The sequence below is a fragment of the Amphibalanus amphitrite genome, unplaced genomic scaffold, assembly GCF_019059575.1.
Source record: "Amphibalanus amphitrite isolate SeventyFive unplaced genomic scaffold, NRLGWU_Aamphi_draft 000250F_arrow, whole genome shotgun sequence".
Lineage (NCBI taxonomy): Eukaryota > Metazoa > Arthropoda > Thecostraca > Balanomorpha > Balanidae > Amphibalanus > Amphibalanus amphitrite.
Window position 1 is genome coordinate 590920 of NW_024881745.1, and position 27230 is coordinate 618149.

General features: G+C 46.5%; 3 protein-coding genes across 3 annotated transcripts; 2 read left to right on the forward strand and 1 right to left on the reverse strand.

Annotated features, from left to right (window-relative positions):
- Positions 1-720: 720 nt before the first annotated feature.
- Positions 721-2499, forward strand: LOC122386403 (ionotropic receptor 25a-like). The gene is made up of 2 exons (XM_043375573.1): positions 721-1744; positions 2441-2499. Exons 1-2 carry the CDS (start codon positions 721-723, stop codon positions 2497-2499), a joined length of 1083 nt encoding a protein of 360 aa, XP_043231508.1.
- Positions 2500-5089: 2590 nt separating this feature from the next.
- LOC122386400 lies at positions 5090-14727 on the reverse strand. The gene is made up of 4 exons (XM_043375570.1): positions 14557-14727; positions 13844-13959; positions 13064-13240; positions 5090-5502 (listed from the first exon to the last, which is right to left on the reverse strand). Exons 2-4 carry the CDS (start codon positions 13923-13925, stop codon positions 5456-5458), a joined length of 306 nt encoding a protein of 101 aa, XP_043231505.1. The 5' UTR covers positions 13926-13959; positions 14557-14727; the 3' UTR covers positions 5090-5455.
- Positions 14728-14782: 55 nt separating this feature from the next.
- Positions 14783-20747, forward strand: LOC122386424 (acid phosphatase type 7-like). The gene is made up of 9 exons (XM_043375602.1): positions 14783-15157; positions 15335-15572; positions 16338-16402; positions 17065-17215; positions 17397-17614; positions 17777-17930; positions 18282-18430; positions 19658-19829; positions 20157-20747. Exons 1-9 carry the CDS (start codon positions 15102-15104, stop codon positions 20385-20387), a joined length of 1434 nt encoding a protein of 477 aa, XP_043231537.1. The 5' UTR covers positions 14783-15101; the 3' UTR covers positions 20388-20747.
- Positions 20748-27230: the final 6483 nt, after the last annotated feature.

The window sequence follows — 27230 nt, forward strand, 5'->3', positions numbered from 1 at the left end:
CTGAGGCTGAGGATAGTGCTTGGGATGTGTTTGTGGTTGTTTGGGGTGAGTGCTGTGTGGTGGCTGGGGCGGCGATAGGGCTGTGTTTGTGTCTGCCTGGGGGCGCTATATGGTGAATGGAGGTGGAGAGTCAAAGAGGTGTGTTTGTGGTTGTTTTTGGGAGCTTTGTGTGCGGATGGGGATTAGTACAAGAGGTGGGCGTCGGTGTTGATAAGGTTGGTGATGTTATCCAATAGCGGTTGAGTGCTTGCGTCAACACTGGCAGGTTTCCACGTCACGTTCACCTACAAAACGCTGTCACCGGTCGCTTTGATGCTTTTCCATGTGTACTGAACATAATCGCCCGCCTGGGATGCATTATGTCATCGTGTTTGCCAAATGCCAGCAAAATGAATTGGTCGTCCCTTTCGGTCAACACAGCAAAATGTTAGCGTGGGCATTGCAAGTCGCGAGCTCGATACTCATGCAGACGGTTTCACAGAAAATACCTGAGGTCAGTCTACAACAGGGAACCGTTGTGACCACATCAACAGGTGATCAAGAACTGCTACATAAGGTAGGCGGCGATTGAAGGCCTTCTGATTGTTTAGCGAGGAAAGCATTGATAAACAAAGATACTTCCCTGACTTCTACGAAAATGGATTGAATTCAACACAAATTGTCGTCAGTCGTCAACAGCTGAATCATTTTTGTGCGTCTTTGCAGGCTAGCTGAAAAGAAATGGAGAAGTTTGGCGGCCTGCTGTCCGTGGGAAAACCCTGGGCAATCGAAGACCCTGATCAGGTGGTGGGACCGAACGCCACAGCGGAGCTCATCGTGACGACCGTCCACGACCCGCCATACATGGTGGTGGACCGACACGCGGACGGCTCCTCCAGCTGCTCCGGGTATCTATACGACCTCTGGAGCATCATGGCCAGTGCGCTCAACATTCGCTTCAGGATGGTGCCTCTCCTCAGCGGGGACTTTGGTGCACTGCGTAACGGCACTTGGTCCGGCATGATCGGAGAGCTGGCCTACGGACGCGCTGATGTCGCCGTGACGACGCTGGACATAACACCGTCCAGAGCCACGGTCGTGGACTTCCTTGACACGTTTCCCGTTAACTCGGTCACCTACCGGTTCTACGTCCGTGCTGGCGAGGGCGAGACGCTTTCGCTGACAGGGAACCTTTTCAAAGCTCTTCTGAAACCGCTGCATGCCCACGTGTGGTGGACGATTCTTGCCTCACTTCTGGTGCTCTCCCTTATCTTATGGGTCATCCAGAAAGAGGGGAGCAGCAAGGGCAAGAAGAGACTGGGAAAAAGAGAGTCAGACTGGCCGTCGTGTCTCTTCCTGTGTTTCATGACCGCAGCGGGTCAAGGATGGACAACAACGCCGACATCCCTGTCAGGCAGAATCATCACCATATGCTGCTGGATGTTGGGAATCATCATCACCGCCGGCTACACGGCCAACCTTATCTCCTACTTGACAACTGGCGGCGTCAACGCTCCCATCGTCAGCCTCAAACACTTCTCGGAAGAGCCCGAGTGGAAGCTGTCAGTGACTCCCGGCCATGCTTCTCTTGCCTACTGGAAATTCAGCAGCGATAGGTACGAGCGCGACCTATATCGACGTGTGGCATCTGGCGAAGGATATCGTCCGTTCGACTTCAGCTCTCCGGAGAGTACGCACAAGAGCACAGAAGGGCAGGTCATGGTATACGTCAGTATCGACACGATGATCAGCTCTCTGGGCGACGGTGCGTGTTCGTTCGTCACAGTTCCGTACGCTCCAGCGAGGCAGGCGGATGCGTTCATAGCCATTTCCAAAAGAAGACCGGTTCTTAGGCGTGACTTGAACAGGGTGCTGTTGAAAATGGGAAACGTTGGGCTGGTCGAGGCTTTGTGGAAAAGGTGGGTCTTCTACAAGAATGTAGTTTGTGAAGCGCCAACCGGCTACAAAGAGGTTACTTTAGGAGATATGTTTCCTGTCTTGATGATCATGCCTCTTACGATATGCTTGTCACTCGTAATTCTGGCACTAGAATATTTTCTCTTCAACTATGATATGATCAAAAGAATCATTTTAGAAGTGCGTGCGAACAGTGCGAGGCAGATGTTCACTGCAAGAAAGTGGTGAAAGGAAGCTACTGAAGTCATATTCTGCTATTGATAAGACAAATAAAAGCAAGCGGCAAATGGAGCCATGTGTGAATATCATTTTTAGACGACGTGTGACACACGGTCTAAATGTCATTTGGCGCTGATGTCATTTCCACGCTCATCATTGGTGCCCTCACATCACCCCTTGACACCCTACGTTTTTAGTAGGTGCCTCTTTCTCTCCCTTCTTTCACCAGCATCGGACCGTCACGTGACTGTCTCGTGACCGGGTCAGGAGGAGCGGACTGAACGTCCCCGGCTCTCACACTGGCCAGCTGACACTGTTCCGACAGAAAACACACAGAAGGCACTGAGTGGCAATCACAAGCTGCGCATCACAACTACGCAGTAATCAGGTTACAGCGATAGCTGCGATTGTACGCTGGCCGGTAGCGTTTCTGGCTATTTACAGTGACAGATGACACGATGTACATTGTACATACAAAGACAACGTACAAATTCATTCAAATTATACAAATTCAGTATTTTGCTTTACCACCTGTAAAGTTGATAAAATAAAAGAAACAGTTGTGTCAAAAACTAATAAGGACATAGGGCGTCTTAAATACCCTGGGCGTCTTGGACGTTTCTACCTTACGCTAAAAGTTGTCAAACCTATAAATTTGAAGAATGCTCTGTTATGAAGTTCAGTTATTATCTAAGTGACATCGATCAGTACATTTCATGATATTCGAACAGTGATACGCTTTTTTTTCTAACACATTGCAGGTGCCGGTGGTGACCTCGAATGAGCGAGTACGGTCAGCCGCCAACACGGCCAATAAGGACCTGGCTCTGAACTAACCTTCGCTCATCGCTGTAAATCATTCCAATTACACATGCACACTAATTATGCATGCAACATCGCATAGGCGGCGGGACGGGGAGGGCACCGGGGCACAGTGCCCCCCTTTGATTGTGGCATTTTAACATTAGCCCTATGGGTGTTGCATGGAAAGAATGGGACCAAAAGTCGGTGGTGCCCCCCCCCCCCCTTTAATTGAAGATGTTCCGCCGCTACTGCAACATCGAAATAATGTATGTGTAATTGTTACAGATGTTTACTTTTCTTCTGATGATTGCTCTTCTTCGCACCAATATATTGAATGCGCATTGTGCAACAAATGATGACCTTATTTCGAGCGTTTTAACCCGCGCACCGACGGGGGTACGCGCCAACTTATACCCGACGGGGAGGAGGCGGTTGCCCCCCCCCCTGAGATATCGAGAACGAACCAAGATAGCGACAAGCCGTAAACGGCATGGGATACGCACGGACAAGTTTTACTATTTTTACAAAAGTTATTTTCAGGTCAGGTCAAAGATGACGTCACACGGGTCAAAAAAGTCAAAATGGCGGCGCTAGAAATAAAGAGAGTTTTTCTCGGATAACTTCCGAAGTAGCCAAGCACGGAACTAACTAATGACGCCATCGTGATCCTCTTGTCAATCTGCATCGAATCACATATGCGTTGACCTCGATGTATGCGCGGCTGTATCTCGTTCCTGTAATGAGTCATTAGCAAAAAAAAACTTTGGTGACCCTTGATGACGTCACATGACCTTACAGCTCCCCAAAAGCAAAAAGGTCTCAAGGTAGTCAAGGTTAATCGTATATGAAGTCATCAATGGTATATTGGGCCACTCCGACGCGTTTTAGTGAGATAAAAAAAAACAGGAGGTTCATTTTTCCCCCATCGACTTGTAATGGGAGGTCAAGAAATTGACCTGACCTTAGGTCATCGATATCAAAACTCCGAGACATAAAAATGTAGCTATCAATGCCCTCATTACATCCTAACGACTTTCAAAGTCCTCCGTTATCTATTGTAGCTCTGACACGGTGACAAAGTTGCAAAAAAAGTGATTTAAGGTTGGGTCATTCAAAGTGACCTGATAACCTGACCTCGAAAGATAGGAGGTTCAACCTTGCACACAATGTGTAAAATTGATGAGGAAAAAATCATGCCAAATTCAGCAGCGCTACGAGCCGAGGTTTTACCGCTATTTACGAAAAACCTTAGGGGGTGGGTGTGGTTATCTCTCCCGGGGTTGCGTTGTTTAATTAATGCAATGTTTTACTGCAATTAGATTTCCACATAGACAGTGTCGTACAGGCGTATTTTTCATTTCGCTACAATTGCACAACCACACACTTCCACTTCACAATTTTCGATTTAAAAACCACAATCTGCAACATCACACTGCCAGGGTGTCCCTAACGGAGAAATATTTGCGAGTGTCACATTGGTGCGCTAACGCAGGAGCTAAGCTCACGAGCTTTGGTAGCCGAAGTTCGGGCCTGCACCTGTCCCTTGGCTTACTATGGATAAGCACAGCTCATTTAAAACTTAGCACTTGCACTGACGGGCATGTGGTATTAAATGATTGGCCACTGGTCTTCCTTTATCTCCCCAATATTTTAGCGGAGGAGATTGGTGACGCGCAGTGGAAACGCTGCTATTTGGTTGTCAGGAAGGGGCATTCTACAATTACATGGTTTTCAAAATAATGTGGAAAATGCGTAAAAGAACAAAATACAAACGCCAGCTCAGCTAAAAAAGTTCGCTTTAAGAACTGAGTGACGTCTCCTCCATCCTCAGAACATTCACATTTCACATGTCCCTGTCGTTGACTCATGCAATCATTCGGTCCGGAGTCGGTCACTCCGTCGGGGTGGGTAGGTATAGGGCACGATTTCAGCTATCCCAAAGTGATGGTCGTTGCCGCTGGTGGGACTTGGGTCTATCTCAGCCGCACCGATGACCGGTCTTTGCAATAGTCCCGTTGTCGCGTCTGGGTGGCGATGCTCAAAGTTGTCTCAGTCGCGATGGTCACCTGATGGTGGTTGCATCACGTACTTACTTTTGATTTTTTCCTATGGCCTTACAACGGTGTTGTCAGACAAAAGAGATTAACCCTCCCCCCAAAAAAGTCAAAGGTAAAATGAGGGTGTATATTGGACTGCATGCCCCTCACACATGTTTCTGAAAGTGCAGGGCATTACATATTCATAACGAATTGAAATAAACATTTCTTATTTACCTACGTGAAAATAGCGAAAATCAAGCAACTCTCATTTATCACGCTATAACCAGCTCACATGAAGAAGAACAATTGAAGGAATGGCACTTGAGTGATGACCGAGGCCCGAGGTAGCGACATTTTTCACCTGTTCATTCACAATTAAACGCAGTGCATCTGTGGTTGAATTGGCTTGGCTTCTCACTACGGACCTCGCTCACTGTAAAGCACTCGTGCAATGTTATCGTTCGATGTGGCTGGCAGATCTTTAGGGCTGCGTTTGTTCAGTGGCTGTACCAAAAGCGCAAACCATATCTTGCTGCATATGTGTCTGAAAGCGGTACATGTCGCTGTCAAAATGCTGGAGAACAAACGTATCATACTTTCAAATGATTGTAATGTGAACGTAAGCAGGTTCCTAGGAAAGCATACATGCACCTTTATAAGCTTGATCAGAAGTACAGCGTTGGTCTTCTACTCGATAGCATTTATAGTTAGGCACTTTATCTAAAGCCATTGAATATCTCTTTCTGCAAACAAATATAATCTTACGGCTTATGCCCCTTGGATAAAAAAACAAGTTTGTCTCACACACACACACACACACACACACACACACACACACACACACACACACACACACACACACACACACACACACACACACACACACACCCACACACACACACACACACACACAATGTTTATTAGCAGAGACAGAAAGATTCTGGAAGAATGAGGCAGAGGGATGCAAAAGCGCAGAGCGCTTGAGTTTAAGCATCACTCTGAACGAAAATGCAAACAAACGAAAAAAAAAAACTCCAGCCAGATGAGATTCTAAGCATGAGCTATAGAAAAACATTGACAGGCGTAGCATAAAGCATACGAGTTGGCTGTCGCCGCCACGACAGACACCGAGCAGTAGAGCAGCGTGCGCGAGCCACAGCACGGTCAGCCCGGAGCGCCACGACCAACCGCGGCCTGATCCCCTAGGTCAATGTCGTACTGTTCAGTGAGCTGTAAATCGGTTCGATTTTAAAATGAATTTTTGAAAGAGATGTGCGACTACGCTGCCGCTCTCATCGTCCAGAGTCTCACCGTAAATCAGAATGTCAAGTTTTTGTTTTGGAGAAATTACATTGAACTCAATACCTAATTGATCGTATATAGTTTGAAACAAATCAAGCCTTAGTGGTTCAAATAATGGACAGTCTAGAATGTAATGCCGAACGTTCTCGCTTGGAAAGCCACAAGCACACACAGACGTTTCACTTTTTTGAATTTGGAAGAGATGGGAGTTAACCCGCGCGGGGCTGGGGTCTCCAGCCGAACGCGCGGGGCTGGGGGGGGGGGGGTAAATTTTACCCCCCCCTGTTATCTCCCGAACTAATGGTCCGATTTGGAAAATTCAAACGCCAATCGAAAGCTCTCATCACGAACTACTAAAAACATGTACTTACTTTTAAGTTTGAGGTCAAGGTCAAGGTCAGGTCAAGGGTACAAATTGCAAGTTTCTACAGTATCGGCCTTGTACCGTAGTTGCCGAAGAATGGAGTCATGGACTGAGACTGATCGCCCAAAACGTGTTCTTAGGCTACCAAGACAATATTCGTTGCATACAATATCATTCAGAGGTCAAGGTCAAGGTCAGGTCAGGTCAGGTCAGGTCAGGTCACCAAAAAACAAAATATAGAAAAGGGCATGTGCGACACATGTTTTATGGGTCATTTTACTCATAGAATTCAATAGGCACACTCAATAAGTGATATGGACCACCTCTGGATGAATTTCAGGTCGAGGTCAGGTCAAGGTCAGGTCAAGTGAGGTCAAATTTTGAAGTTGGTTGTTAAGGCCTAAAAAGGTGTCTATCTGATGCAGTTTTTCACGGCGTATCGAATGGTGCTATTTTTGTTTCCGTACGAGATCTAGAACTTCCAAAAAAGTCATTTTTCAAAAAATTTGTGTGTCGTGACGTCATAAAATTTTGAATAACTCCCACATTTTTGAACCGATTCTTCTAAAATTTGGTATGTAGGTGCACATAGACCACTTCTCTGACATATATTCCGGTTTTTTCGATAGACTCAAAATTTTGGATTTTATAATGATTTTCCCAAAAAAGTCAGTTTTTTGAAAAAATTTAGGCCAAAATCCAAAATTTTCAGAAAACCGAGATAGCCATTTGATAGACAAAGTAAAATTACGTATAACCTTTTTTGTTACGTCTTGATTCCTTTAAAAATGAAGATGTTAGCGGCGTTTGAAATTTTGCCGTTTTTGAGGCGAAAATGGCGAACATGACGTCACTAAAACGTCAATTTCTCAAAAAATTTGCGACGGATTTCGCTCAAATTTTCAGGGAACGTGTCAAATTGATGTAAAAAAAGGTACTGGAAGTTTGGCGGCGCTGCGCGCCGCCGTTTTTGAGATATCGCAAAAATTCGCGAGGGGGGGGTAAAATTTACCCCCCCAGCCCCGCGCGGGTTAAGGCGTCTCATTCCGGTTCTTAGTCTTGTGTGCAGAGTATTTCGTAATTTAGACCCAGTTATGTAAAATTTTGGAGGCTTGGTCACCCCCAGCCGCTCAGAAATCGTCTTTTTGAAGGATGTTCGTGTCAGGGATCGGGTGGACTCAGGGAGATCATTCCAGTATTTAGCTGTCGATGGAAAAAAAATGAACTGTAGTAAGAAGTGGTGCGGCTAGGCGTCGTTGTGTGTGCACTGGCGTTTCTTAAGATTCGTCCGGTATTTTCAGCGCGTGTGTGTGGCATTATCATTTTTATATAGTGTGGTATATGCTCGTCGTGACCGTTAAATGTGTGATAAAGTGTTATTTTATGCATGCGTCTTCTTGTCGATAGTCTATCCCACCTAAGTCGAGTAAAAGCTTGTCCGTTGGTGTCCTAAATAAGGTTGCTGTCACAAGTCTTGCCGCTCTGTTTTGTAGTCTCTCGAGTCGCATGGCGTCGTGTGTCGTGATATGTCCGTCGTATACTGTGTCGCAATAGTCGAAGTGTGGTCTGATATATGTCTTATAAATTTGGTCGAGAATGGGCCTGGGTACGTATTGTGCAATTGGATATAGTGGGCTTAATGCTTTGTTGACCTTTTTGCAAATTTGGTTGATGTGATGGTGAAAATGTAGGTCATTGGAGAATGTCAATCCCAGGTGGGTGTGATTTTCATGAATGGGTATGGGATTCCCACCAAATGTGAGACGTGGTGTTATGAAATTATTTTTACGTGAAAAAGTTTGCTGGACTATTTTTGTTGTGTTGAATGTGATTGCCCATTCTCGACCATATTCATATATTTTGTTAAGGTCGCGTTGAAGTGAAAGTTCTACATCGTGAATGTCTGTCGTTGAGTGCGGTGCGTGAAGAGATGTGTCGTCTGCAAAGAGTAGAATGTCATTGTCAATGTTTTGTTGAAGTCCGTCAAGATACATTAAGGCTAAGAGGGGTCCGAGTACAGAACCTTGAGGACAGCCAGCATTAACAATTTGTTGGTTCGAAAAGGTGTTATTTATTTGTACTCGTTGTCGTCTGTCACTTAGGTAGGAAGTCAACCAATTTAAAAGTGAGTCAGTTATGCCAAAGTCGTGTTTGCATTTGTGTAATAGGGGCATTCCAGGACGAATCAACAGCTCATGGGTGCAAATTAACACCCGACCCCCTCAGATTTTCTTCATAATTGCTGTATAGGGTTATTCTGTGCCCAGAAGCCGAATCTGAGATTTTTAGACCTTTAGGAGCAACGGTTTTTGAGTTATAGCATTGGGAAATTTTGGAAAGTTAAAAAAACATCATTGTATTTTAGTAGCTATATCTAATCGAAAACTTTTTTTAAACTATAAAAATTATACATATTTCAACTCGCCACATCACAAGCTTTCAGATGGTATGCAAAATTTTTCAAAATTTTGAATTTTGAATTTTCAAAAAATTGTTCAAAAATTTCTTTCAAATTTTTCAAAGTGTGGCCAGTTAAATAAAATTTATTTTTTTAGCTTTTATTAATGCTTAGGGTATTGGGAAACTATATTGTGAAAATTGGAGATAGGTATTTTTTATAAATATTTTATTTTATTTTTTTACTTTCTCCATGTAAATATACCATTTTGCTTTGATATGGTGCCGACGGTGCTATCTCGGGAACGGATGATCGTAGCGCGCCGGACGAGGCGGCAATGGAAAGATCTTAACAAGATGGATCTAGACATTGTCCGAATGTTGTTCTTAAAGGTCACGGGTCAGGTCAAGGTCAGGTCACGAAAGATCATGATGAATAAAAAGGGATTATGTGCATGCGACACATGTTTTATGGGTTATTATCCAATTCAAAGTCAATGGTGATGGGCATTTGACGATTCGGGACAAAATCAGGTCAGTTCAGGTCAGGTCACGGTCAGGTCAACCAATCCCTTGTTCAACGAAGGAAATACAACACACATTTTGGTGACCAGCTCGTTGAAATGTATTGGGCACACATATCACCAACAATACAGTGCACAGACAGCCACCATACAGACACACGGCAGGGGTGCTAGCAAGTCTACGCGGGCTCACCTTCATCTTTTCGGTGCCCAGTACTGCGGTGCACTTTCACCAGCCGGCCTGGTCCCCCTGACAACTTTGAGACTCGCAGTGTCTCGTGGTTGACCGGAATAAAGCAGTGCAGACTCTGCGTGCCTTTCACTGCCACCGCTTTGCTGAAACGCTCCTTGAGGTGTTCTGCAGCTTTTTCGACTTCGACCCTCGACACGAATACAAAGTTCACTGTAGTCTCGAGTTTGTCACTTAAAAACTCAAACATTTCGGTCGCGTTTGTGATTTGCTTCCTTGTGGGCCTGCGTAGACTCTCCGCCTCCCACGCCGTCACATGCGCCTTTCCCGTGCGAGGTGGCAAAAAATTGCCAGTCGCAGTCTAGCCCAAAGTCACTTTTGTGAGCGCAGAAATGTGAAAAGTTGAAGCGGTTTTTGTACTGTGCTGCTGAGCCGTCTGAAAAGTATCTGATTTTAGTCAAAGACGGAATTTTTCCCTTCAGTCGTGGAATCAGAGCCTTTTGGAAAGCATGGACAGTGGTCGTGTTGTGCTTTAGGTTATCTGAGATAATGCAGAAGCTCTGGTGCTGTCCCTCTCCATTCTCCCTCCAGTACACCACGAACGGGTGAACGGTGCACTGTGGCGCGTCCCAGTGATGACTCTGCACCTCATCCTGTATGACGAACGTATAGTTCTCACTGAAGTCCCCAACGACAACGGCCTCTCCCTCCACAACACTTTCTTTACACTCCTTAAATGCCCTACTCTGTCGGATTGCTACATAGTGATGGTTGGTGAGCTTCACCACTGACACAGATAGATCGTGAATGAAATCATCCCAGTCCTTTCGCACATCAATAAGCTCACATCGGTCGGTGCTAACCCACTGTTTATACATATGGTCCATGGTCACACACTCCTCGTCGTGGAGGACGAGGCTCAAGAACGTGTCAGCACCAGCCTCGCCAGGGCAATCGCCAGGGCTTTCCAAAAGGCTCTGATTCCACGACTGAAGGAAAAAATTCCGTCTTTGACTAAAATCAGATACTTTTCAGACGGCTCAGCAGCACAGTACAAAAACCGCTTCAACTTTTCAAATATCTGCGCTCACAAAAGTGACTTTGGGCTAGACTGCGACTGGCAATTTTTTGCCACCTCGCACGGGAAAGGCGCATGTGACGACGTGGGAGGCACCGTGAAGAGAGCGACCGCTCTCGAGAGTCTACGCAGGCCCACAAGGGAGCAAATCACAAACGCGACCGAAATGTTTGAGTTTTTAAGTGACAAATTCGAGACTACAGTGAACTTTGTATTCGTGTCGAGGGTCGAAGTCGAAAAAGCTGCAGAACACCTCAAGGAGCGTTTCAGCAAAGCGGTGGCAGTGAAAGGCACGCAGAGTCTGCACAGCTTTATTCCGGTCAACCACGAGACACTGCGAGTCTCAAAGTTGTCAAGGGGACCAGGCCGGCTGGTGAAAGTGCACCGCAGTAGGGCACCGAAAAGACGAAGGTGAGCCCGCGTAGACTTGCTAGCACCCCTGCCGTGTGTCTGTATGGTGGCTGTCTGTGCACTGTATTGTTGGTGATATGTGTGCCCAATACATTTCAACGAGCTGGTCACCAAAATGTGTGTTGTATTTCCTTCGTTGAACAAGGGATTGGTTAACCTGACCGTGACCTGACCTGAACTGACCTGATTTTGTCCCGAATCGTCAAATGCCCATCATCATTGACTTTGAATTGGAAAATAACCCATAAAACATGTGTCGCATGCACATAATCCCTTTTTATTCATCATGACCTTTCGTGACCTGACCTTGACCTGACCCGTGACCTTTAAGAACAACATTCGGACAATGTCTAGATCCATCTTGTTGAGATCTTTCCATTGCCGCCTCGTCCGGCGCGCTACGATCATCCGTTCCCGAGATAGCACCGTCGGCACCATATCAAAGCAAAATGGTATATTTACATGGAGAAAGTAAAAAAATGAAATAAAATATTTATAAAAAATACCTATCTCCAATTTTCACAATATAGTTTCCCAATACCCTAAGCATTAATAAAAGCTAAAAAAATAAATTTTATTCAACTGGCCACACTTTGAAAAATTTGAAAGAAATTTTTGAACAATTTTTTGAAAATTAAAAATTCAAAATTTTGAAAAAAATTGCATACCATCTGAAAGCTTGTGATGTGGCGAGTTCAAATATGTATAATTTTTATATTTTAAAAAACGTTTTCGATTAGATATAGCTACTAAAATACAATGATGTTTTTTAACTTTCCAAAATTTCCCAATGCTATAACTCAAAAACTGTTGCTTCTACGGGTCTGACAATTTCAGATTCGGCTTCTGGGCACAGAATAACCCTGTACAGCAATTTAGAAGCAAATCTGAGGGGGTCGGGTGTTATGCACCTGTTGAATCGTCCTGGAATGCCCCAATAGTCCTCGATGCCAGATCTTGTCGAAATATTTTGATATGTCCAGATAAATTACTGTGAAGTCATGTCCTGAGTCGAGTGATTTGTGCATGTTATGGGTCAAATAAAGTAACTGTTGTTCTGTGCTATGCTTTCTCCGGTATCCACTCTGTTTGTCAGTCAATATGGAATGTTCTGTTAAATGATCATAAATGCGTTTGTGGACAATTTTTTCAAAAACTTTTGAGAGTGAAGATAAAAGACTGATGGGTCGGTAGCAGGTATAATCAGATGGTGATCCATTATTTTTATATATAGGTTTTACATTAGCCTGTTTAAACGTTGAAGGATAAATTCCAGAAGCGAGAGACTTGTTAAACAATTTCGAAAGTGGGCCTGCTATGATGAGTGCAGATAGTTTTAATATTCTTACTGGCATTTTGTCCGGGCCCGTGGATTTATTAGAGTCAAGGGAATTTAAGATTCGTAGGACTTCTCTCTCAGTTGTCTCAATTGTACCGAGGGTAGGAATCGGCGTGTGTCTTATGTTGTCCATTGGTAGGGTGTGCGAATTTGGAATGTCGAGCTTTGCCTGACTGGCAAAGTAGTCGTTTAGCAATGTCGCCTTTTCATAGTCGTCTGTCAGTACTTTTCCGTCAGTCGTCTCCTACCAGCCATTGTCCTGGTGTATTATAGAAACCGCCACCTCATGGGAGAACTACCAAAACCAAAGACGAACATTTCCCCGCTAAGATGCACACAGCAATGCCCTCGGTCAGCCGCACGCAGTATTGCCCCCCCCCCCCCCCTCCCGGTCAGCCGCACATATGCAGTGCCTTCAGGTCAGCCCACGCGCGCCCAGGTCAGCCACACACAGCAGTGCCCCCCCCCCCCCCCCGGTCAACCGCCGCTATCCGACTCACTGAGTCGATTGGCCACCAGCTGCGGACCGTCGCCGGCCTCGGCCAGGCAGTTGGAGCCGTCGCTGTAGGTGGTACAGACGTTGACACGTTTGTACAGCAGCTGGCAGGTGTGATTGGCCGGCGTGTAGACGGCCGCCCAGCAGCGACTGCAGGCCAGACAGGACAGGAAACAGCCGCCTGCAGGGCGCCGGTACCACCGTCAGTCCACAGACCTCGAGGGCGAGGGAAACGGAGGCAAACGGTGATGGGCAGCGTAGTAGAACGTCGTTATAAGGTGTCCAATGGACATGCACTTTTCTTTTTGCTTCGAGTTTCCAATCCCTGTACATGATGCAGCTGCGCATGCATGGCTATTTGTACACAGGTGTAATGGAGCTGATGTAATGTGGAGCTGTTGTACACAGGTGTAATGGTGCTTACGTTTTACAATAGGAACAGAAGGACATTACCAATTCAATGCCATGCTATATTTTGGGATAGCACATTATTGTTATCACCCCTGGCATCAGAAATAACGCTTATATAGTAAAAACGTACCTGGCCTAACCCACGCTTTTTACAACCCGAAAAACCAAGAAGTTACACTACTACAACGTACAGCAGCCCAGTGCTCTCGAAAGGAAAAGCCTTTCAATTGAAAAATGCTTCGATCTATGAGCCCACTGCGCACTCCAACTCTACAAGCCCACTCTAACTGTAGCAAAATATCGTTCGCACAAATCGACAAATAAACCGCACTTCCATTGCACTAACCCTATACCACCCGTCACTGTGACTTACAGTCGGAGCTCTGGCGTTTCTGAGCGATGACCATTGCCCGGTCCACCTGGCAGTGGCCGGATCGGGTCGAGGAGAGTCGCATAGTTAGCGACGACTGACTGCTGCCGTGAGCAGCGCTTTCAGCAACCAGAAGCAGCGTGATCAGTGGCAGAAGAAAGCCCAGAGCGACGGGGCAGTGGGATGGGACACAGCACGGGACACGGTGGGAGAGGACACGGCCCACAGCGGCGGCTCGGTGGGATGGGACACGGTCCGGGACACGACGGGACAGGACACTCTCCGGAACTGTCCGGCGGGGCAGGACACTCCCCGGAACTGCCCGGCGGGACAGGACACTTCCCGAAAAGCGGCGGGACAGGACACTCCCCGGGACCCGGCGGGACAGGACACTCGCCGGAACTGTCCGGCGGGACAGGACACTCCACGGAGGGCAGTGGGACAGCATGGCTCGGCAGCGGCGGTCCGGCAGCGACTGGCGGCCGGGTCTAAACTGTGACCAGAGGTGTTGGGCTCCAGGCGGATCTCCCCCAGGTAAGAACCCGCCCATTATCATCCCCTCTGAGGCAGAACTACCTTTTCCGGAAATTATAGGGAACGATATATGAGATACGTGTTTATGGCGTTCGAAAATTTAAAGAAAAATACGGCAGCAGAGAAATAATAAAAAAGAACGTTGGGCAACATATGATTAGGAATGTGTCCGATATAAATACCGTCTTTTCCATGTCCGTAAGGATTCTTCCCAGGGCTATGAAAACATGCTTGCAAGCCAGCGATTATGTGGAAAAGTAAGCCTTCGTTACACTCGCGTATTTCCTCTATCATCGCGATCGAATTGGAGGAATATTGTGACAATATGCCATCACACATAACAGTGAACTAATTTCGATTTTTAGTCAGGGTATCAGAGGGTATCCTGAGTAGCCGTAAAAACGGAAATGTGTCACCACATTAGCCGCAAAATCTTGAATTGACAAATATAATAGCTCATCTGGCAAAATTTAGAATCAGTAAATTTTCTTGCTTCTTATATTTTTTACCTGTATAGAGCACAATATCAGAAATCACGCCTGTTTCAAGGATGGCCTGTGTTACCAAGCGCTAGCAGATATCAAACCACGCCGCGGTCGAGGATGGCGGACAGCCTGGGTGTGACGTATGCGGAACCGTCCGCTCGTTCTCACGATAGCTGAGGCGGACTGTGCCGACTGGTCCGGTACCCTGGTGAACGCATCCAGCCCTATCTTCAGCCGGGCGTATGTGTCGCGTCGTGGAGGGAGCTCTGTCAGCAGTCGGCACCCAGAGTTCAAACAGGTGAATGGTTCAGGCGGTCAGCGAGGGATTCTTTGCGTTTTTGGGCAAGTCTATCAATTACGAGCCTAATATGAAGTGTTTATTGTATACTTTATCTTTATTTACGTACTAACACCTGGATAAGGTGTTAATTTATATAACAAATCACCTAAGCTGACACGGTGCTTTCTTCTTCAGACAGGAGCACACAAACATCATGTTTTCCTATCGTAATTTACTGTCCCGATCACCGCTGTTTCTGCTGCTGGTGGCGGCTGTTCTGCTGGGAGGAGTGTGTTCGGTAGCCGACAACAGCGGCGCCGAACAAATTCACCTGTCCTTCACCGATGACGTCACCACCATCCAGGTCACCTACAGCACCTTCCAGCCGGTGAAGGCCTCGGCCAGATACGGAAGAGACCAGCCCGACACACTGGTAAGGATGAAACGGGGCAAGAAGAACAGGACAAAGATCTTTGGGGAAAGAAATGATTCATGTTATAAATTGTTGCGTTTCCCTTACACTACTTAATCTCATGCTTTAGCTCATTGGTAACAAACGGATGTGTTTATAAAGATATTGTCAAAACTGTGTGCATTTGCAATAGTGCAAATGTCTTTTTAAAAAATGCCTGGGGAGTTGGGGTACTGGCCAGTGTCGGGTAGCGTCATAACGGGTTTCTGAGGATGCCCAGATGGTATATTGATAAACGGGTGCCGGAAAGCTACGGAATTTCAAACGCTAAAACAGCACCAGAATTTTGAATCTTTATTCCTACGGTTTTAGGAGAGACGCCAGGTAGCGTTCGTTGTATTGAATTGCGAGTGAATTTGATAGCTTGGTACACATGGTTGTGGAATGTGGATGTTGTATGTTGGCAAATTTTGATTTTTATGTGCATGCACATGTTTTTACGCACATGTTTCGTTTTATTTATGTATTTTGTTTAACTCACCAGCATGCCTTATATTCGCTATGACATAAGATACAGCATCGCCACGCTGCACTGTTAAGTACCTATCCATTCCAACAACACCAACAACATAACGCAATGCAACACATCAACCGACTCAACATCTCATGCCGTTTACAGCATGGTGCATTACCTCATACCTGGGACATTTGTATGCTGTCATTACATGATCGCCGTGGTCATGGTCCAGATCCGTCTCCTATTTTATGGTCGTATGTGTTTGCCAGGTGGAAGGAGTTTCCACTCCATTCGCTCAGGATGACAACGGAACTCATCTCCAGTACATAAATCGGTGAGCACTTCACATTGAGTAATGAGCATGATAATTTTGTTATTGTTGTTATCTTATGGTCAATTGTTACCCTTCCTCCGCCGTGGGTATAGTGTCATTCGTGATAATAATTTTCGCGAATGTTCGGAACACGCGTTAGGATATGTCGATTGATACATAGACAACGTGAATCTATATATTTGTGTTATCTATGACAGATATAATTGAAATCCAATCTACCTGACTTTCGATAAGCCAAACCATATCACTCAAACTGCATATCAAAGTCAGGCAAGGTCGCTGACCTCGTAAGTGAACTCGTAAGTAAGTAATCTTCTGCATGAATAAAAATGCTGCGATTTTCCAATGCTCTTTGCCAGGAACTCTAACGTAGGAGAACAAAACTTCGGGAATTAGTAAGCTCCCGAGTTCTTGCGGGTTCGATTCATAATTCTGCCAGATTTGGTGCTTGGTTTGTGTTTCGGATCTTGCGATGTTTCGGATCCCCTTAGCAAAGTGGGATAGGAACGACAGGGGGTTCGTACCCCGCCCACGAAGCGAAATAAAAAATACAGTATACGGGCAATAGTGGGCTCTTCGTTTATCATGTATGACTAATAATTACATCATACATCTTCACAACTTCATCTTTATTTCCCTGACGTCGTTGGTTGACCTTTCAGCGTGTCTCTGACCGGTCTGTCGCCGGGGGAGCGGCACGTCTACCAGGTGCTCGGTCCGGCCGGATGGTCCGAGGTGTTCTGGTTCCGACCCATGCAGCAGGGAAGCGACTGGAGCCCCCGGCTGGCCGTCTATGGAGACCTGGGCATGGTGGTACGTTGACACATTTTGTGTGTAGGCAGCTGTGCTAAGGCAGCTGTATGCGGGCAGCTGTACGTAAGCAGATGTATTTACGTGGGTAGCCGTATAAGGACAGGTGTTTAGGCAGCTGCTAACGGACGGACACGGCATGGCAGCTCTTGTTTTTATGACACAATTTGTGTGTGGTCTTCAGAACGGTGTTGCGCTGCCGTTCATTGTGAACGACACCTACGATGAGATGTACGACGCGGTGCTGCACGTCGGCGACTTTGGGTACGACATGTACGACCAGGAGGGCGAGGTGGGCGACACGTTCATGCGTCAGATCCAGCCGGTGGCCGCCCACCTGCCCTACATGACCTGTCCCGGAAACCACGAGCAGTACGCCAACTTCTCCAACTACAAAAACAGGTGAAATTCGCGGTGTGCAACTTTATTGTTACATATTGACGGTTTCTTTTGACATATTTCCACCAAACAGAGCAATATTACTATGTTTTGGCACAAAATGAAAGCTGGTGAGGTCAGAATAGACATGCCAGCGATGTTTCCTTTCTTTCTTCTGCTGAATAGGTTCAGTATGCCTGGTGGGACGGAAAGCATGTACTACAGCTTCGACATGGGTCCTGTCCACTTCATCTCAATATCTACCGAGTTCTACTACTTCACCGGCTACGGCACAGACCAGGCGTTCTCGCAGTATAACTGGCTGGTCTCCGACCTCGAGGTAAGTAACTAGGTAAACTAAGCAATTCGTTCACTACTTCGTCGAAAACATTGTATGTACCATTTTTTCGACTTCTTTCGCTTTCAACCATAGCTAAGCTTTTAAGCATCCAGCGAAAAGGCTCACATAATAGCGATTTTATAAGGAATAATAAGAAAAGCAATACTCTTTTAGGGTGTTAACACCCTTCATAATGCTGTTTTTGGATTGCATGACTCTTTTACAGGAGTTTCCTTCTGATACTGACTCTTCTTATAGAGTATTTTACAAAAAGTCAGGTCAGTGTCACCTTAGCCACCCTCTACATACGATATAACTATCACGTATCAACCGACCAAATGTTGTCCACAGGCAGCCACTGAGCCGTCAGCCCGAGCCGCCCGACCGTGGATCGTCCTGTACGGACACCGTCCCATGTACTGCACCAACCGGGACGAGGATGACTGTACCAAGGTGCATGACAGGGTCAGAGTGGGCGCTCCAGACCTGGAACCGCCAATGTGAGTAGATGACGCACAGCTAAGGATGAAAACAACTGCTGGGAATTAAAATGTGCCTTTTCGTCAGTATGTCATGAATATAACTATACGTGTTTTTGGACCCTGTAAGTTCTGTTTATAATTGTCCGATTTCGAGAGCACGGGCTATGATGATGGTCAGACTCAGCAAAGATGAGCTTGAAAACGTAAACGTGGGAAATACAGGAGCCCTAACACGTTAACCCGCGACCGCCTGGGGGGGGGGTCGGATCCGACCCCCCCTCCGTTTTTCTTGAATAACTCATGAACCACTTTTGCTATCTACTTGAAACTTGGCATACCTTCTCCTCCATCGATTTGACGTCTCCTGTGCAATTTTTAAGAAAAAATATCCAAAATTTTCTGAGATATATCGATTTTAGTGATGTAACTACATGGCGTTTTTAGTCAAAAAGTGGTAAATGTTTAAAAAATCGCCAAAAATCAGGGTTTTAAGCAAATCGCAAATTAAGGACATGAAAAGACGCAGCTCAACAAGTTCTTCTAAATGGCTATCTCGGATTTTCCATAAAATGCGTTTTTTTACCCCTAAAAATTCAAAAAACTATTTTTTACTATATTTTAATAATATTTTAATAATATTTTAAACTATATTTTAAAACTATATAAACGATTTTTTATGCTTTCAATGCACACTTATCACCAGCACAGTGACTTGGGGTTACATACATATAACAATTACCATCGGATTCGGCGTGAAAAATAAGCCATAAAACATGTGTCGCACGCCCATGTAGCAGAAAGTGAAAACCGTGACCTTTCGTGACCTGACCTGACCTTGACCCGTACTTAGTATGACCCTTATACGCACATGGTACCTTCACTAGGCCTTTGAGGTCATTTTTTGTGAGTTTCGAGCAGCAGCTATCGATTCCGCTGTCCGTAAGCCTAATCATGCAAAACCCCTGAATTTGATATTTGACCTGACCTTGACCCGAAAGTTGACCTCAATCTTAAAATCTTAAGAGTGCTTTGGGAAGGTCTCGTAGAGACCTTTCGAACGCCGCCTCGCGGGGCTCGATACGACCATTGGTTCTCGAGATAACAGGGGGGGTCGGATCCGACCCCCCCCCCCAGGCTGTCGTGGGTGCGGAAATAGTCCAGGCGGTGCCGGGTTAACATTTCATAGCGAGTCTTCCCATTGCTGATCCGTCCTCTCGCCCCCCCCCCCCCCTCCTTCCTCCCCAGTCCCGGTCTGGAGGACCTGCTGATGCAGTACGGAGTCGACCTGGCCGTCTGGGGCCACGAGCACTCGTACGAGCGCATGTGGCCGCTGTATAACTACAGGATCTACAACGGGACGGACGACAATCCGTACCGTAACCCGGGCGCGCCCGTACACATCGTCACCGGGTCAGCGGTACGTGGTACAGAGGAGGTACCAATGGTACGCTGTACAGCATACACGACTGTACAGAGGCGTAATACACTGCTGCCATGGACAATTAGAATAATAAGATTTTAAAAGAAAAAAATCAAATATTTAGATCAGTAGATGAACTATGACCAAAGTCCAAAATAGGATTGATTTGCAATAATCAAAAGAATCCGTTTTATGATTTTTAAGAGCGTTGAGTAAGCTGAGCAATGAGCATGTTACGTTGATTCACCTGAAAATGCAGCGCAATAACACCATAACGACCGCAAGATGGCTATCTTTTTTACGGTTCCTGTGTTCTACCTGCAGGGCTGCCAGGAGAATCTGTCCCCATTCTCCATCAAGATGCCGTGGACGGCCTTCCGGAGTCTGGAGTACGGCTACTCCCGCTTCACGTTCCACAACGCCACCCACATGTCCATCGAGCAGGTGGAGACCACCCAGGAGGGCGCCACAGCCGTCATCGATGAGGTCACGGTGGTCCGGGAGTCGCACGAACCCTACGAGCTGCTGCAGAAGACCGAGCGCGGCTATCTGTAGGATAGTGGTCACTGTTCTGTCTATTGCAACCACTGAACGTGCTTCGCTAACCCTGGGCGATTGATATGAAAGTTACACTAGCCTATTGTGGGTATTTTTAGTGATTGAATGGCATATTACGGGCCACCGCCGGCCACGGACGGCGACCGTAGCGCCACCTACCAGTCTGGCTCTAAACTACCAAGGAGCCGAAGCGTTCATGGAATACTATTTATTAGAAAGAAGAACAGCCAGCTGTCGCTACTTGAAAGATTCATACAAGGTTTTATTTTGAAAGTCCATACAGTAGCTTGGACACGCGGAATGACTCGTCTCTGAAGTAGGTATCTTGGATGTGGCAAAATACAAAAGAAATAGGTATAAGTTATGTTTTTCCTGCAGACACCTTACTAATCAGTGAATCATCCGCCTTCGCATGGGTGAGAACTGCGTCTTTGGCCACACCCTTCTTCCGTTCCGTCGTTTCCATCCTAAGGATAGTCAAATCCTTCTCCCCCACTCCCCCACTCCTGTTGTATGTATGTATGTATGTATGTATTGACACCAAAAGCCTTCCACATATATGGCGTGGCGATTACGGCTTAGATCCGAGTATAATGGGTAACAGTCATGCGGGCAGGGGGAAGAACACTCAGCACTAGACGACAGTCATCCATCGATGGGGGTCGCGATAATAATCATCCACATATGTACATAAGACAAACAATATATATATATATATATATATATATATATATATATATATATATATATATATACATAAGCACAAACAGATCGTCCACCTATTGGCGGCATGCCTCGTCTACTACTAAACAGACTCGTCAGCGGCGTAGCGGGGATTTGTTAATCAGCGCGGCCCTGGCAGACCGGGCGAAGCTGGCAGGTGGCAGCTGCACTACCTGGGGTGGGAGGCTATTTAACAGCGCCGCGGCGCGGTACTCAAAACGCCGTTTTCCGGTTTCAAGCCTCGGTCGGGGAAGATGAAGGAGATGATCCTGCCGTGTGTGCCTGTCTCGAAAATTTTGATTAGGGACGAACAGTGCAGCGAGGTTCTCAGGCTCTTCATGCTTAATGACCTTTTGCGCGATCGTGAGTGTCAGGTAATCTGACATGGATTTTGGTGATAGCCAGCCAAGTCTGTCGCGCAGGTCCGAGACTTGGTCAAACTTACGCCGTCCGAAGATCACTCTAGCGGCAAAGTTCAAAATTTTCTGGAGTCGGTCAAAATTTTTCTGAGTCCCGTTACCGTACACAGTGAGGCAGTAGTTGATTCGTGATGTGACCAGAGATGTCACGAGAACTTTAATGACACCGTCAGGGAGACAATTTCGTGCGTGAGACAGTCCGATCAACAAGCCAGTACACCGACGACTAAGCTCGGACACATGTGCTTCCCAGGACAGGGCGCTGTCAAAGACAACACCCAGATTCCCCACCTGCTCGCTTGGCTGCAACACAGAGTCACGAAGAGAGACGCTGAAGTCGGGTACCTTCCGTAAATTTTGTCTGCTGCCAAAAACCATGAGTTGTGTTTTGTTTGCGTTTAGCTTGAGGGCGTGAAGACAGAACCAGTCACTGATTGATGCGAGTGAAGCTTCCATGCGCAGCGATGCCATTCCTTGGGATTTGTCCCAAGATCTCGGGATTTGAACATTCACATTGGGATCTTGTGATTTGCGCTGCATATCTTGGGATCTGGCAGAAGCTGATTTCACTTTGTCTTCTCATGCTGTCGAATGCTTTTTTCCTTGGTCGATAATAAATTTAGGATGGATTTGCCTCACGGACGGTTAATAGCATTCAAACATATTGAAGTAACGGACGAAGCTTGCGATGTTTCTTGCAGGCATTATCTTCCCGAGGTCGCAGGATTCGCAGGAGTAATGTACCATTACTTGTTATGGGTATAGTAGCAGCTTTCAGTCGCTGTTCGCAACTGGCACTCATTTGTTTAATTTCCAACTACCGATCAACGGGGATGGGTGGTTTGGAGGCATGATGTTGGATGGCTATGAAAAGCTTTTACATACATTATGCCTAAAAAATATTTCAGAAAGCGGCTCCCGCACAAAGCGTTTCATTTCACGGTTTTGCTCTATGGAGGCTTATCCGTTGACCGCGAACCAAAATAAGGGCAATTTGTCTTTGACCTCGGAAAAGAGTCTGGTCACCTGACCTCTGGGCTCTGCTGGACCAAAAATAATCAAAGCGTAACCTTGCGACCTTCACAACACTGCTGACGTCTTGTAACTATATAGTCCAGGGGACGTGTTAGGTCCTCGTTTAGACCCCCTCGCCATCGTCGGCTTGAAAATTCATGGGCCCCAGCGGGCACTGGCTTACGCGCAGATTCACGGCATATATGCCGTGAATAGAATATAGGCTTTTCGATTTCGGGATTCACATAAGCTTTTAAGAGCTTGTTTTGGAGCCCATATTTCAAAACTCATTGGTGGAAAACACTAAAAATCAGCCTGACCTCACCTGACTCTAGCTTCTCCAAATGTGCCACGAGACAAATTTCGAAATAAACCCAAAATGCCACAGACTTCGTTTCCAAGAAGTTCTAACAGATTCGAACTTTGTGTTTTGGGTCCTTGACCCACCATTGACGGTCGACGAATGACCTGACCATAATAGCAGATACCACCGGCTTCATGTTGTCTAGGCCAGCATCTTCATTTTTCGTGAAGCTATTATACTCGGTCAGGAACCGATCAGCTGTAGGAATTCGATCGACCCCCTCCCCCTCCCCTCCCCCCGGCCTCTAGGTACATAAGCTGCTGTAAAGACGCCAATAAGGACAAGGGTGGACCCGAAGAAGAGAAAGTTGAATACTAAACACACTAATATGTCCAAAATAAGCTATGGATTTACTTGGGGCACTCCTAAGAACATGCGATGGGTAGTCTTGGGATTCGAGACGAGAATCTTGGGAAATTCTGGTCGAGATCTTGGGATGGAGCAAAAATGTGGATGGCATCACTGTCCATGCGAGAGATAAGCGATCTGAGGTCGTCGGCACGGCCGCTCACTAGAACCTGGGTGTCGTCCGCATATTGGAAAACGGTGGCGTCACCTGCGTATAGCGAGAGGTTGTTCGAAAATATGGTGAAGAGTAACGGTCCCAGGGCAGATCCTTGGAAGACACCCATATTATTTGGAAGCGGCCGAGACAGTACTCTACCTCCGGCGCCATTAGATAGGGACACGCTCTGGGTGTGTCCCGTGAGAAAAGCAGAAAACCAAGAGGTCTCGATCCCGTGCATGGCCAGTTTTTGAAGTAAAAGTTCGTGGTCGATGACATCAAAGCATTTGCTTAAGTCAAGGAGACACAGCAGTGAAAGTTCTCCCCTATCAGAGGCTGCGAGGATTTGGTCTGTGACGGACAGCAGAGCGGTCTCTGTGGAGTGTCGGGGGCGAAAACCATGCTGCGAGGAGGCAAGGAGATAGTTATTTGAGAGGTAGTGGTAAAGCTGTTGATGTACGAGGCGTTCCACAACCTTCATAATCACGGGGACTAATGAGATTGGTCGAAAGTTGGTGGGATCCGAGGGGCTGCCTGATTTGAAGATGGGGTGGACTGTGGAATGTTTCCAGGAATCGGGGATATCGGAGTTGGTAATACACGTATTGATAATGTAAAGTATGACGCGACCGATAGCTGAGAAGCCGGACTTTAACATTCGGATGCAAATGCCATCAGTCCCACTGGCGCCTGAGTTGCGCATGCCAAAGATAGTGTGACCAAGTTCGCCGAGAGTGACCGCGCGGAGCTGAAAACGACATGCACCGACCCGGGGGAGGCGAACGTTCAGATCGGTAGCGGTTAGAGATGCCCTTTTTGAACCCGCGAACCCGCTTTCTGCGGGTTTTCAAAACCCGCAGGGTTTTTGGCGGGTTCGAGAAGCAAAACTTGTCGTGTGGCGGGTATTTGGCGGTCAGACTTAAGAACCTATAATTTTTATTTTTTTTTTAGATGCAAAACACAATGCCAAGTGCATTTGCTCAGGTTAACAATACAATATTCATCAAAACAACTTTTAAAACAGAACCAAATATAAAAATATATCAAGGAAGCACATTTCAAATGCAAAACTGAAAACAACCAGCAATAGCATCCACAGTCTGGCAATGACCAAACCAGGGTACAAGCAATAAACTACTAAGCATAAATAAATGCTGATGAAAGCATTCCATAAAACATAAAAGACCCTGAAAGCAAACTTATAGGAAGCTGAACTGAAGTCTATGTGCACTGTGCAGTGTGCACTAGATATACATTATGGAAGAACCCAGACTTAAATGAGATGTTGAAAATCAGAGCAAATGCCACATGTTACTTTATTTGCGTCTGGTCGGCATAAAAAAGAGCTATCAGCTAAACAAAATTTGATGCAAATTCATTGATTACCTATCCTACTCTATGTTCTGTTCCACCCTATATTACGAAAATAACACACCAATTACCCTTACAAAAAATCAAAATATAGACTGGCCGGCCCAAACATAACGCAATACAATACTGGCGCACTTCCGACATTCTGACAAGGATTGGCATTTGACTGCGTCAATTTTGGTCTCTGAGGCGAAGGAAAGCTGTCATTGATGACGCAATAATTTTCAATCAGTTTTTTCTGTCTTGGTTTTTGAATGCCTCAAAATAGCAGTTATACATGTTACAAAACCACGTAGCTGGTCGCATTTATTTCTTTTGTCTTTTTACGTCCTTATCATTTGTATGCCGACAGATGACCAGCCGGAGAGCATTACCAAGACCATCTATAAAATCATTACATTTAATTTAGCATTTACTGTTTCTTTATTTCTAAACCGGTGATTAACCTCTGAATTGTAAAACTTTAGCTGTTGTGTAAAATAATTTAATCAGAATGGCACATGAATATGCATTATACAACAGTGTTTTCGCAACAAGTTCGACTAACTACGGCCGCAATAATTTAGTCGCTGTAACATTCCTTGCAATCAGCTGTTGGTGACGCTTCTGACGCATGTTTCCAGAAATGCGTGGTTCATTGGTGGTTAGTTGCAAGGCCATGTATGTTTTATAGTTTGTTTTTGCTGGGATTTTGCATGTTTTGTTTTATGTGTAGATCGACTGGATACTCATTATTCACTGTGTCACTATTTATTTTTAACTGGAAATCGCATATCTTTTTATATCAACATTCATTTTGATAACAATATCATTCCAGAGGCCTAACATTGAGAGGGAGCCAGAGTGAAATTTTGATCCTCAGCCAAGGGTAAGGTGAGAGAAAGATTTTACTGAACTCTACAGAAAGGAATTTCAAATGTATTGATGCATTATTCATTTTCCACTATCCAGTGTGCACTTCCTGAGGACTTAGCATAGCAATTTCAAGTCCTTACTATTTGTTTGGCTGTCTTTTTCTGCACAGCAATGAAGCAAGTAAGGTTTATATAGCTCTAGCATTGACTCAGCTGTATTTTTTTTTTCTTGCAAAAGTATGTTTTTAAGATTGCGGGTTTTTTGCGGGTTCGGCTCAGCCAAAATCAGCTTGCGGGTAGTTGTGGTTGGGCAAGGGGTAGCTGCGGGGCGGGGCGGGTAATGAAATTGCAAATTTGGGGCATCTCTAGTAGCGGTGTTAAGAGACCGGACCTCCGCAGCGATGCGAGGTCCGACAGAGACGAAAAATGAGTTCAGTTCATCGGCGGGTAAATTAGGCTGCACACTAGGACCGTCCTTTTTCCCTGCTACAACTGTCCTGATAGACTGCCAGACCTTATTGGGGCCCCGCTCGCAGATATTTCTCTGTAGCTGGGCAGGACGGACAAGTTTAGACCATGCGGGCAGCTACATCCTGCAGGAGCAGGCCGCTAGCCGGGTACGATGACCGTCAGAGATGGGAGCTCTACGGAGCCCTCTCGTTTTCAGCAATATCTTCATAATCGCAGAACGAATCGTCACGAAACTTTCAGTAGGTACCCCTACACGCATCAATTTCACACCTTGCGCAAGAAAAATGTTGTAGCCAGGGGGATGTCGTCCCGGTTCTCCCCATGTATTATTCGCCAATCAGCTTAACACTACCAGTGACGTCACTGGTGGATCGCCAATCGGGGCCGTCCGGCCGGCCGGCCGGGCCCGTAGAAGACCAAGCGCAGACGTTTTCAGAAGAGCGTAGGCCGTATAGATACAGTCGTGGATGGAGTTTTGCTGTAATTCGGCTCTGCAAGAGTGCGTCAGGGTACCAGGACCCGGACAAAGGTCATAGTGAACCGGTATCTGATAAAACCCGCTCAAGGCTTAGCAGCCGACTTCGACCCTTCGCCCTCGTAAAGCACAAAAGTTTGCCGGTCATCAGTTCACCTGCATCTCCTCATCTGCTTACTGGCTATATCGACCAGTTACTGCAGCCGTTTTGGAGCGGCTCTCGGCCGATAACACGCCGGGCGTGCGCTAGCCGCCGGTGCTAAGCGCTAACCACTGAGTGCGCGTGGCCGACTGCCGCCCCGATGGCGCTGGCCCCCGGCACCGACACCGGCGCGGCGCCGCTGATCCATGGGGGGGGGGGGGCTGCTAATTAGTTGAGCCGGAATTGGGATAGAAGCCGGTACGGGATTGGGATAGCAACTCAGCGAGACTAAGGGACTGTGTTGTGCCTTCGGTAAACACCCAAAATCACCGGTGTAGTGCCCTCACTCTCAGGGCCGCCGGTTTTGAAGCCTTTGGAGCTTGGAGGCACTGGTGTGGGCGCTCACAGGTAGGTACCGGTGTGAGGCCCTCAGAGGCATTGGTGCGGGGCCCCCGAGGTGCCGCTGTAGGCCCTCGGAGGTGCTAGTGTGTGGCCCTCAGAG